At 39.1% G+C, this 12,180-nt stretch overlaps 1 protein-coding gene across 1 annotated transcript in view; it reads right to left on the bottom strand.

Annotated features, from left to right (window-relative positions):
- BLOC1S6 (biogenesis of lysosomal organelles complex 1 subunit 6) overlaps positions 1–10,401 on the bottom strand; it is an 18,853-nt gene extending 8,452 nt beyond the window's left edge. Inside the window, exons 1-2 of the mRNA XM_019668668.1 lie at positions 10,193–10,401; positions 5,039–5,180 (exon numbers count right to left, since the gene is read on the bottom strand). Of these exons, the coding sequence (XP_019524213.1) occupies positions 5,039–5,180; positions 10,193–10,274 (224 nt within the window). The 5' untranslated portion in view covers positions 10,275–10,401. The remainder of the gene's footprint in view (positions 1–5,038; positions 5,181–10,192) is intronic.
- Positions 10,402–12,180: the final 1,779 nt, after the last annotated feature.

The following is a 12,180-nucleotide window of genomic DNA, read 5'->3' as shown; positions in this document are numbered from 1 at the left end:
CTGACTAGAGACCACAGAAGGTGAAAAACAGAATGGATGAGAAGAAACCTCAACAAGTCAATGATCCAAAATAAGCCGGAAAGCAAAAACAGGCTGTGAGAACTGGAAAATAATACCCCCCAAAAAATCAACAAAACCAAAAGTTGGTTCTGCAAAAGATCAATAAAATTGACAAACCTCTAGCCAAACTAACAAAGAAACAATGAGAGAAGACACAAATTACTGACATAAGTCATGAAAAAGGAGTCATCACTACTGATCCTCTGGACATTAAAAGGATAATAAAGGAACACTTTCAACAACTCTATGTCTACAAATTTGATCACTTAGATGGAAATGACTAATTCCTTGAAAGACACAAACTTCAAAAACTCACACAAGGAGAAACAGATAAACTAAGTAGGCCTCTATTTAATAGAGAAATGCAATCAATAAGTAATAACCTTCCAGAAATGGAAGTACCAGGACCTGACAGTTTCACTGGTGAATTCTACCAAACATTTAAGGAAGAAATTAAACCAATTCTCTACAATCTCTTCCAGAAAACAGAAGTAGAGGGAGCACTAACTATGAGTCCAGCATTACCCTAAAACTAAAACCAGATAAAAATATTACAAGAAAGGAAATCTATAGACCAATATCTTTCACTAACATAGATGAAAAAATCCTCAACAAGGTATTAGCAAATCAAATCCAACAATGTATGAAAAGAATTATATACCACAACCAAGTGGGATTTATTCCAAGTATGCAAAGCTGGTTCAATATTTGAAAATCAGTCAATGTAATCCATCACATCAACTGGGTAAAGTAGAAAAATCGTATGGTCCTAATAGTTGATGCAGAAAAAGCATTTGACAAAGTCCAACACCCATTCATGATTACAAATACTCTCAACAAACTAGGAAGGGAGAGGAACTTCCTCAACTTGATAAAGACTATCTAAAAAATCCTACAATACCACACTTGTGAGAAACTAGCTGTTTTCCCCCTAAGATCAGGAGCAAGGAAAGGATGTCTACTCTCACTGCTCCTATTCGACATCATACTAGAAGTCCTAGCTAATGCAATAAGACAATAAAAGGAAATAAAAGATATACAGATTGGAAAGAAAGAAAGAAAACTGTCTTTGTTCACAGATGACATGAATGCTTATGTGGAAAATCCCAAAGAATCAATAATAAAAAAAAACCTCCTAGAACTAATGTCAGTATAGCAAGGTTTCAGGATATAAAGGTAATATACAAAAGTCAGTTGTTTTCCTACATATACCAGCAGTAAACAATAACCCCCATCAGATGAAATACTTTGGTATAAATCTAACAAATATGTACAGGATCTATATGTAAAAGCTGTAAAACTCTCAAAAAAAGAAATTAAAAAAAGATAAATAATGGAGAGATATTCCAAGAACATGGAATAAAAGACTCAATACTGTTAAGATATCAATTCTTCCCAACTTGATCTAAGATTCAACGCAATCCCAATTTAAATCCCAACAAACTGTCTTGTAGGTACAACATTCTAAAATTCATATGGAAAGACAAAGACCTAGAATAGCCCAAAGCATACTTAAGAATAATAAAGTTAGAAGACTTAACACTCCCCAATTTCAAGACTTACTATAAAACTATGGAAATCTGGACAGCATATTGGTGTCCTAAAGAACACACTGATCAATGGAACAGAACAGTAAGCTCTTAAACAGACCCACACAAATATAATCAACTGCTTTTTGACAAAAGAGCTAAGGCAATGCAGTGAAGAAAGGACAGTCTTTTCAACAAATGGTGAAGGAACAATTAGATGTTTACGTGCAAAGTAATTAACCTAGATATAGACCTTACACCTTTCATAAGAATTAACTCAAAATTGATCATAAATCTAAATGTAAAACTCTAAAAACTTCTAAAAGAAAACAGGAGAACATCTAGGTGACCTTAATACAGTGATGAATTTTTACAGGCAATAGCAAACGTACGACACGTTAGAGAAAAAACTAATAACCCAGACTTTTAAAATTAAACACTGCTGCTCTGCATAAGTCACTGTTAAGATAATGAAAAGCCACACACTTGGAGAAAATATTTACAGAACACATGAAGATGTATATCAAAAGTATACAAAGTAATCTTAAAACACAACAAGGAAATAAAACAGCCCAATTAAAAAATGGGCAAAATAGCTACATGGACATCTGTTGTCTAATCATGAGTTTGTCTGATCTTTGTTTCAGGTTCCTGGCATGTGAATTCTAAAACGCTTGGAATTTCTCAAACAATAGGAGTATCTTAGTTATTCTTGAGCCCCTTGGATCACACCTGAGTTTATGCTAATGAGGTGACCTATGGTGGGCCCCTAGAGCTTCAGGATGGGGGCTGGCCCTGCCAGAAAGATCAATCATGTGGTCTGAGGACTGGGGCTTTGAGTGAAGTGGTATCAGCCCAATCTCCAGGGAAGAGGGAGGACTGGAGACTGAATTCAATTATGTGGCAAATGATCCAATCAATTATGCCTACATAATGAAACCCCAATAAAAACTCTGGACACCAAAACTCAACAGAGCTTCCTACTTGGTGAACACATGTACAGGGAGAGTGATGCACCCTCATTTCACTAGGAAAGGACACAGTAGCTCTGTGTTTGGGATGCTCTCAAAACTTGCCCCATGTGTCTCTTCATTTGGCTGGTCCTGGTCTGTATCCTTTATAATAAAACTGTAATCATAAGTACAGTACTTTCATGATCCGTAAGTCTAGACATTCTGGAAGAAGGTTCCAGAGAATATTTAGCTACAAGATAGTGGGGAAGAAATGATTGAACTTCCTTTCCTTTGAAGTTTTGTATAATCTGTAGTAAACATGCTGGGAGTGACTGTGAAGCCGATATAGGAACTAAGGAATGGTCCTCTGAGAAAAAACTGCTATTTCCTTGGAAGGTTCATGCCCGGATTATCTCAAAGGGAGCTCCACTGAGGCTATTCACAATTGCATCTCTCTGGCTACTTATAGGGCTCTGGATTCCAGAACCTACTTTTTTCTTTCTTTCCAATGTTCCTAAAATGACAAATACACATAAAAGAATATTCATAACCTTTCATATACACCGGGGGTGCCAAAAAAATGTATACACATTTTAAGCGATTCAAACACTTTGGTCAGTGTTGCTCTAGCAGTAGTTCACCCTAATCAGAAGTGTCTAGACACTCATGGTAACCACTTTGTGTACCTCTTGTAATTGCAGAAGTCAAATGTGGCTTATGGTCATCTTTTGTTATCGATATATATTAAAACAGTTTTTTCCTTTTTTAAAATGTGTATACATTTTTTTAGCATCCTCTGTATAAAGCTAAACTTTGTTCTTACCCATTGTTAGCTACAAAGTAAACTTAATTTCTGCCTACCACTATCTTCTCCTTCACCTCTGTAGGTCTGTTTCTATAATGGTAAAGTGGCTTAATGAAGATTAAACAGTTTGATGACAGAGCCAGGACTAGGACCAGGTGCCTCTCAGTCCAGTACTCTCCCCTGCATCTTTATTAACAGTGAAATTTGTGGGGAGATGGATGAAAGAGACAGCTACTAGGAAACTTTCTTTTTCCTTTCTCTGAAATTTGCTCATCTTTCCTTAAAACCCAAGATGTATAATAGCTGCTTATTCATCATATTTGTTAATTCCACCACTTTGTAATCTTTTTCAAGTTACTTAACCTCTCTGAACTATAGTTTCCTCAACTGTAAAAAGGAATAATATTAGATACTTCATATAGTAGGTGTCAGGATTAATTGAGATATGGTATATAAAGTGGCAGGCATGTTGTACATACAGTAATAAACAGTAGCTGATTATACCATCATCATCATTATCCTCATCAACATATGTATGGGAGCCTAGGAAGGTAAGTGGGATATACAAAATACTAAATTTCAGCCAATGTTCTCATCAATTAAACTCTGCAATAAACCTTGACTCCCAGCTTCCTGTAAGGTGCTATACAGATGTTTTGCTTACAGAGTTTCTTATCTTCCTTAGTCTATCATACTTCATCCAAACTCCCCCACAAAATCTTTAGGACTTTTTACCACAAAAATTGGGGTTAAATACAAGGCATACCACATATTGGGGGAAAAAAAAACCTCACTTGGAACCAGCAGAAAACCCAAAATTGTTGCCAACTCCCTAACTATAGCAGTGTCCCACATGTAGTAGAAGACAGTACCACTTTTATACTCATTTATCACCTTCAAATCCAAGGTTCATAACATTACTAGTATTTATAAAATGGGCATAGTTGTTGATTATTCCTCTCCTTTTGCCCTAATAAAGTCTTTTGAGATAAGTGTTCAAAGGGTAGGTCTTACCGCAGCAGCAGTACATAGCCAGTGTAAAGCTGACCATCACAAAAAGAAGCCATACGCCAGATGGGCACTCCAGAGGGGTCTGGACCCAAGAGGAAGCAGAAACTCAGTCTGCTGTTTCTGGATGGGAACCGATAGAGTCAAGTGTATATCTTTGCATACTGACCCTACTCTACGGGTTCCATGCTTCCTTATCCTGTTCCTCGCTTAAGGTTTCCTCCAATCCTTTATTTAGCTAGTGGAGTTATCTACTAGGAGTGAAATGGGCCATCTCAAAAAAAGATAGCTAAGGATTTCTGGCAACTCATGTGAACCAGTGATTGAATGCCAGTGTGACTCATACAGAGGCAGTTTTGCAACTCTACTCAGAAACAGGTATATACTCACTCTGCAATATTCCCGATAGGCAAGGCTTTCATATAATAAAGGTGAAACACCAAAACTAATCAGAGTCTAGACAGATTAGGGGTACTTCTTAGAAGCCAAACACTCTAGTAGAAGTATTTGTTTCACTTTCTATATTTAGATTACTATGAACTCCTCCACTCCCATTTGCTATCACTAAAAATAATTGTATGAAAGGTTACAAAATATTATACTTTAATGCAGTTTGTACTTATACAATAATGATGACTGTGCCAGAATAGAAATGAGTGCCTCTATGGTTTTTGTTAGCTCACGTGAGTTCCTGGAGGGCTTGTTTTGATCTCTGCAGATCTGGCAGGTAGTGAGAAAGCAATCCTTCTGCCAGTTGCTCCACAGCTTTGTCTTCTACGTTCAAGTCCTCTATTAACCCTTCATCTGGAGAAGTGTCACTTAAACCTGTCCCCAAGCAAAAACCAAATTTAGGAAGCTTTTGAACTGAAACAGGGATAAGAGAGTAGTAGGGAGGCAGGGAAGGAGGCTGGTGGTGGGGTTCAGCACAACATACAGGGTAGCACAGGTAGCCTTCTTTTCTTTAAATTTTACCTTCTGAGTATCCTCTAAAAACAGATTATGAGCACTCAAAATGTGTTTTAAAGCTACTAGAATAAGAATCTAGATTAAAAGAACATTAAACATATATAAAATTCTGTGTGTTTATGTATTTTTCATGACACAGGATTTAGAGTTCTCAATGGATTATTAAAGGAGTCTGAGGCCTAAAAGTGGGAAACAATTACTGAACAAAAGCAAGAAATTCTTCTTTTCAAAAGCATACAGAAATTATATCTATTTTAAAAATGCAATGCCTAAGAATGTTTTTTTCATTTCTATGGAAGTAAAAATAAGGGCCAACATTTATTTTGCATTTAGCTTGATATATTATTGACATGTAAAAGTCAGGCTGTTTTGTCATTTGTTAGGAGAGAGATTTTTTTAAGAATTTCTCTTCCTTGAGATCAGCACCTTAATTTACCACAGAAAATAATGTATAATAGTCTTGTAAGTAAATCTAGATATGATGCCAAGAATATGATATGCCTCATATCCTTTGAATAAAAGCAGTGTAAGCATTGTGCCAGGCATTCAAAAATGCCTAAAATGAATACCCATCAATGACTACTACTACCAAGAAAAATATAAAACAACTTCTAACCAGTGTTCACTGATTGGTTTGTAAGATTTTAGAATCACTGATTCAGAATGAGAAAAAAAAATGAAATGGTAACATTACTAAAATTGTACTCTAAAAGCATTTTTTAACTAACATTAAACCCTGAAACACCTCTCTTTAATAATAACCTGCTAATAATAACATCAAATTAGATCATTATATAGAATACATTTATTATGATACATTGCTTTTAGCCCATTTCTAAGTATAATTTTACCACAATTTGAAATTTTGGCAAGACTGAGGAAAACAACATGCTTCATATTCAAAATACGCTTTTAGAGATCAAAATAAAATAGTATGGTTTTTCTGATCCTGAGAAACATGAATTTAGAAATTCTCAAAGGTGCAAGGCAATATTCAGACAGGTTAGACTAACTAGAAACTGAAGCATTCCACAAGTGAAATAAAAATATAATGGAGAAAGTGGAGCATTTACAGATATTGCCACTGATGTACCATCAGATGGGAAGTAACTAAAATATATCTGAGAATTAATGCCATTACTTAAGGCTTGATGACAAATATAGTGGAAACAACAGCAACTCTCTTTAAGAAAATATAGAAAACGTAAGTATTATAGATAAACAAAAACACCCAAATGAGGTCATTTCAACTATAAGGAAAAATAACAACTAATACACCTCCCTTATAATATATATACATCTTAACTCACAGACCCCCTCCCTACCCTGCCCCAATCTTCTGGTTAATTACTGGAAGTGTCTAAGTTACTCATGTTTTTACATGCATTTAGTTTCTAAGTTCAAGGTACTTTACTGTGGGAGATTAAAGAAAAAGAATGGGACCTTACCCTATTCATACAAGAAACATTGGCTGCATGTCTACATTATGTACTAGTTTCTGAGTCCATAATATATTAGGCAAGTCCCCTTCCTTGAAAGGGCTCAGTACAGGGGAACAGAATATGAGCAGTGTCATTAGAGAAACAGAAACTTATGGTAATTCAGAGGAGAGAAGATCACTTTCACCAGGGAAGTCTGGGAACAAGTCCTAAAGGGGGGTATGCTGTGGGCATTTGCGCTGAAGCTTGAAGAATGGACAGAATTCTCACTTCTTTTTCTTCTTTAAAGTGTTGTTCTTGTAAAAACTTAAAACACAAAAGAGGGGCGCATAAAAGCTGAAAAGTAAAAATATTCCTTTTCATGCCCTGAGAGTGTCACTCTGGAGCTTCTTACACAGCCTTCAAGAAATTGTCTGCATACCCATGCAAAAACCCTGTTTTTATCACTAATATTACTTGTATTGTTCTGCAACTTTTCTCTTAAATATATATCTTATATATCTTTCCAAATTAACATATATGGATCTACTACATTCTTTCTAAGTGACTAGAAGTCTAGCATATTTTGTTTAGCCAGCTACCTATTGCTATGGACTGAATGTTGTGTTCCCACCGAAATTCATGTTGCTGTCCAAACCGCCAATGCAACGGTATTTGGAGGTCTGGGCTCTAGGAAGTAATTAGACTTCACTGAGGTCATGAGAGTGGGGCCCCCATGATGAGACTATTGTCCTTAAGAGAAAAAGGAGAGCAGAATTCTCTCCCTCCATGAAGACAGTGATAATGCAATGGTCTGCAAGATCAGAAGAGGGTCCTTACCAGGAACCTCATCTGCCAGCACTTAGATCTTGGACTTTGCAGCCTCCAGAAATGTGAGGAATAAATGTCTATTGTTTAAGCCACCCAGCCTGTGAGTACTTTCTATAGCAGCCCAAGTAGACTGAGACACACATGGATGGGTATTTAGGTTATTTTCACTTTCTGCTATTTCAAACAGAAAGTGAGATTTCTTGCTTACAGAGTGAGCGTTCTTGCTTATCTTTGCACACTCGTGTCACTGTTTTTGTAGGACAAATTCTTAGAAGTAGACTAATGGGACAAAGTGTTAAACGCATTTTTTAATACAGTGCAAAACTGCCTTCCTAAGAGATGACACCAATTTACACTCCCACCAACAAACTAAGGGCTACGATTTCTAAATGGGTAAGAGCACTAAGACAGGAGTAGAAGAGATAGGAAAGGTGAAAATATAGGATTGCTCTGGACAGAGAAGGCAGCTGGATCATGGGACGTATGTAGTAGTGAGCTACTAAGAACGGTGTGGCCAGCCTATGAGGACTCTTGAGTGCCAAGCTAATGGGTTTGGCTCTTGGTTTAGTAAGTAGTTAGGAGCCATTTAAGGTTTCCAAGCAAGGAAATGACATGATTGGAGCTTTATATTGGGGCAGTGACATGACAGCAGTGGGACAGATGGGGTGGAAGAATAAGAGACTGGAGATGCACTACTCGCATTACAACTGTTGTGATAAGGGTGAAAATAGAAAGAGGAGTTGGAAACTGTACAGTAGAATCCCCTAGACTAAATAGAGGTAGGAGGCAAGTGAGAGGAGACAGTCAAGAGTATTCAAGTTTCAAGTGAGAGTGACTTGGAACCATTAATAGGATCAGATATCTATTTTTATTTACATACATGCTGTAAGTGAGGTTAGTGCAAAATCACCATGTCAAAGTAGCCAGCAAGCAGACGGAGGGGCAAGTGGAGAAGGACCCAAGCTGCACACATATACAATGAAGTCATATTTATATGATGGTGTAAAGAGAAAAGTATGACCAAGAAAGGGCTGACAGCACTATTTTGAAATAATCCCTCTATTTCTGGACCGGGCCGAGGAAGAAAAGGCACATCCAAAGCCCTGAAGCCTTTCTTATTTAGGGTTCCTCATCTGAACCACAGAGAACACAAAACTACTTTGAGGGACTATTTTCTCAATTTCAAGAAATTGCAGACAATTTCAAGAAATAGTACCATTCTGGGACACTTCTCCAAAGAGGATATACACATGGCCAGTAGACATATGAAAAGATGCTCAACATCACTAATCATCAGAGAAATGCAAATTAAAACTACAATCAGGTATAACTTCATACCTGTCAGAATGACTATCATCAATAAATCTAACAAACAAGTGCTGGTGAGGATGTGAAGGAAAAGGAATCCTGGTTGGTGAAATTGAAATTGGTGCAGCCACTGTGGAAAATGGTTTGGAGCTGCCTCAAAAAATTAAAAATAGAACTACCTTATGACCCAGCAATTCCACTTCTGAGTATTTATCCAAAGAAATCTGAAACACTAATTTGGAAAGATACATGCACCCTTGCACATATGCACCCTTGCACTAGCACTATTTACAAGGGCCAAGATGTGGAAGCAATCCAAGTGCCCAGCAGTAGACAGCTGGATAAAGATGTGGTATATATACACAATGGAATATTACTCGGCCATAAAAAAGAATGAACTCTTACCATTTGCAACTGGATGGACCTAAGTGAAATAAGTCAGACTGAAAAAGACAAATACCATGATTTCACGTATATGTGGAATCTACAGAACAGAATAAATGATCAAACAAAACAGAAACAGACTCATAGATACAAAGAACAAACTGATGGTTGCCAGAGGGGTTGGGGAGCTGGTAGTTACAAAACAAATTGGTAGTTACAAAACAGTCATGGGGATGTAAAGCATCGAGAATATAGTCAATAATGCTGCAGCAACTATGTATAGTGCCAGGTGGGTACTAGACTAATCAGGGAAATCACTGCATAAATTATATAAATGTCTAACCACTATGCTATACACCTGAAATTAATATAAAATAATATTGCATGTCAACTGTAATTGAAAAAAAAATACATAATTTTTAAAAAAATTAGTAGTAACATTCCAGCTGCAGAGCAAGTCAATTCATCACATTCAATGGACACCTTAGGGCCTTAGAGCTTAAATCCCTCTTGTAACTCGGGTAGAGAGAGACTGCTGGAGGAACAGGTATGCCTTAATGTCAACCAGCAAGAGAGCATTTCATGAGTGACTAGTTAATAACAGTGGATACATCAAGTCTTCGAATTACAAAGCGATCATCCTGACAAATTCATCCTCAACCACTAACGTATAACAAATAGACAACAATGTGCTGGGGTCACGTACACGCAGTGACTTCACCCTCAAACGCCTCCAACCGCACCCAGACACCGCTTCTCCTTTCCCACCCATTCCACTGGGCAGGAGGGCCGCATGGTTCGCCACTTTCGCGCGGGGGGGGTCACAGCCCCGGGCAGCCGCTGCAGAAAACCGCTTACTCCCCCGAAGCGGCCGGGGCGACCCCACCACTCACTCCATCCTGGCTGCCCGCCCCGCCCCGTTGCACGTACCCGGCATCGGCTCCCCGGGCCCCAGGACGAAGGGTGGCCCTGCCAGGACCCCATCCGGGGGGGGCGGCTCAGGAACACTCATGTCCCTACCGCTGGCAACAGGGAAGGGGCAGTTGTGTAGTCAGGCGCAGAAAGGCGGGACCACACGCTACGAGCGCCCAGTCGGACAGAAGCAGCGGTCGCACCCGGAAGCGACGGAAGCTGACGGCCGTGGGCTCGGGGCACGTGATCGTGGGTCCGTGCCAGTCCCCGCCCCTTTCTGCCTCCACCACCCCCACCCCCTGACACTCCCAGGACTCCGCGCTGACGTCGTAGTTGAGTAGAGGGCGCGGTGTCAGCGGTGCCAACTGTGCGGGGCTGAGATCCCAGCGACCCATTCTGGGGGGGGCGGCAAGAAGAGGGTGGTGACGGGAAGGAGCTGCTGGCTCCCGAAGACCGGAAGAGCTTAGTTGAACCTGGGCGGGCAGCCAGGCTTTGTTCACTGAGGCCCGGTACTGCTTTTCAGTGTTGTGTTCGTGTTAAGGAAACACTTTTAAGAACAATTCCCTGGGATTTGGACCATTAAAAAATGAAGTGTTGAGCTCTCTGTTAGCTTCAGCCTTGCTGATTGGGGGTTAGCCAGGATTCCAGTCGCCCCTCTTTGATTGTAGGTTGCAGCATCTACTGAAAAAATTCAGCAGTCTTACTAGAAACTGCATTTGCTGAGATCCTGTGGGATGTCACGAGTTTTGATGAAAAACACTTAGAAATAGGCAGAAGGAGCCTCCGACCAAATAAAACCATCAACTATGCCCTTCCTATCTTAGACCCTCTCACCTGGACTGTAATTGTGGCTTCCTAATGTTGCACCCCAAAATTGCCTGTCCAGACAATTTTCTGTGCTGCAGCCAAAGCTTGTCTTCAAAAAAAATGAGAATTTACGTCAAGCCTCAGAAACCTGCCCCTATTCCCCAATGCCCTTACCAGTGCGTTCACGTCCCTTCTTCTTTTGGCCTCCCTTCCTCTCAAAATTAGCTCCTCCTTACTGCCTGAGGTATGCAGAATAATGCCCCCCACCCCAAAGAAAAAGGTAATTAAGATTGCTTGTCACCTGACCATAAAATGGATTATCCTGTATTATTGAGTGGGCCCAATGTAATCACAAAAGCCTTCAAAATTAGAAGAGGGGTGTCAGAAGGGAGATACGACTATCAAGGATCATTAGAGAGTTGCAACATTGCTGGCTTTGAAAGTAGCGGAAGAGGGGCACCAGCAAGGATTGCGGTAACCTCTAGAAGCTGGAAAAGCCAAGGAAATGGATTCACTCCTAGAATAGAACTCACCCTGCTGACATCTTAATTTTATCCTAATGAAAACTGTGTTGGACTTCTGACCTACAGAACTAGGATAATAAATTTGTATTGCTTTATTTTGTTGTAATTGGTTACCACAATAGCCAAGTAATGCACTACCCTTCAAACATCCTTTGTTCCATCCAAGCATGGAATGTCTGCAGTGTTCTTGCTCATGATTCAGCCTGGGATATTCTATTCGAAGTCCTACTCATCTTTCAAGGCTTGGCCTAAATAATACCTTTCATTTAAAATCATTCACAATCCCACCTCTCCTTTCAACTTTCAAAAGTTACAGTAATAACCTTTTCTCAATTACAAAGCATCCTCCTGCTATTTAGCACGTAATCCATGTTTGTATTAGTCAGATATATCCCTTGACTTCCTTTATTAGATTGCAAGCTCCAAACAGAAACCATTATTCACAGAGAACCATAATAGGTTCTTAATAAAAATTTGCTGAATGAAGTATTGATTCACCAGCCCCAAATTCCAAATATCTATAATCTCCAAAGTGTGAATCACACAAGATGGCACTTGATATACTGCCTAGTATCCTTAGTTGATTGTTAGTATTACTTCCCAAATAGACACTAAAGCCCTTTAGAATAGACCCATGTTCAATGGGTTGTCTGCAACCTCTTTATCTCTTAGCTT

Source organism: Hipposideros armiger, unplaced genomic scaffold (assembly GCF_001890085.2).
Source record: "Hipposideros armiger isolate ML-2016 unplaced genomic scaffold, ASM189008v1 scaffold_531, whole genome shotgun sequence".
In the NCBI taxonomy this organism is placed as follows: domain Eukaryota; kingdom Metazoa; phylum Chordata; class Mammalia; order Chiroptera; family Hipposideridae; genus Hipposideros; species Hipposideros armiger.
The sequence above is the reverse complement of the archived record's forward strand: the minus strand, read 5'-3'. Positions and strand labels throughout refer to the sequence as shown.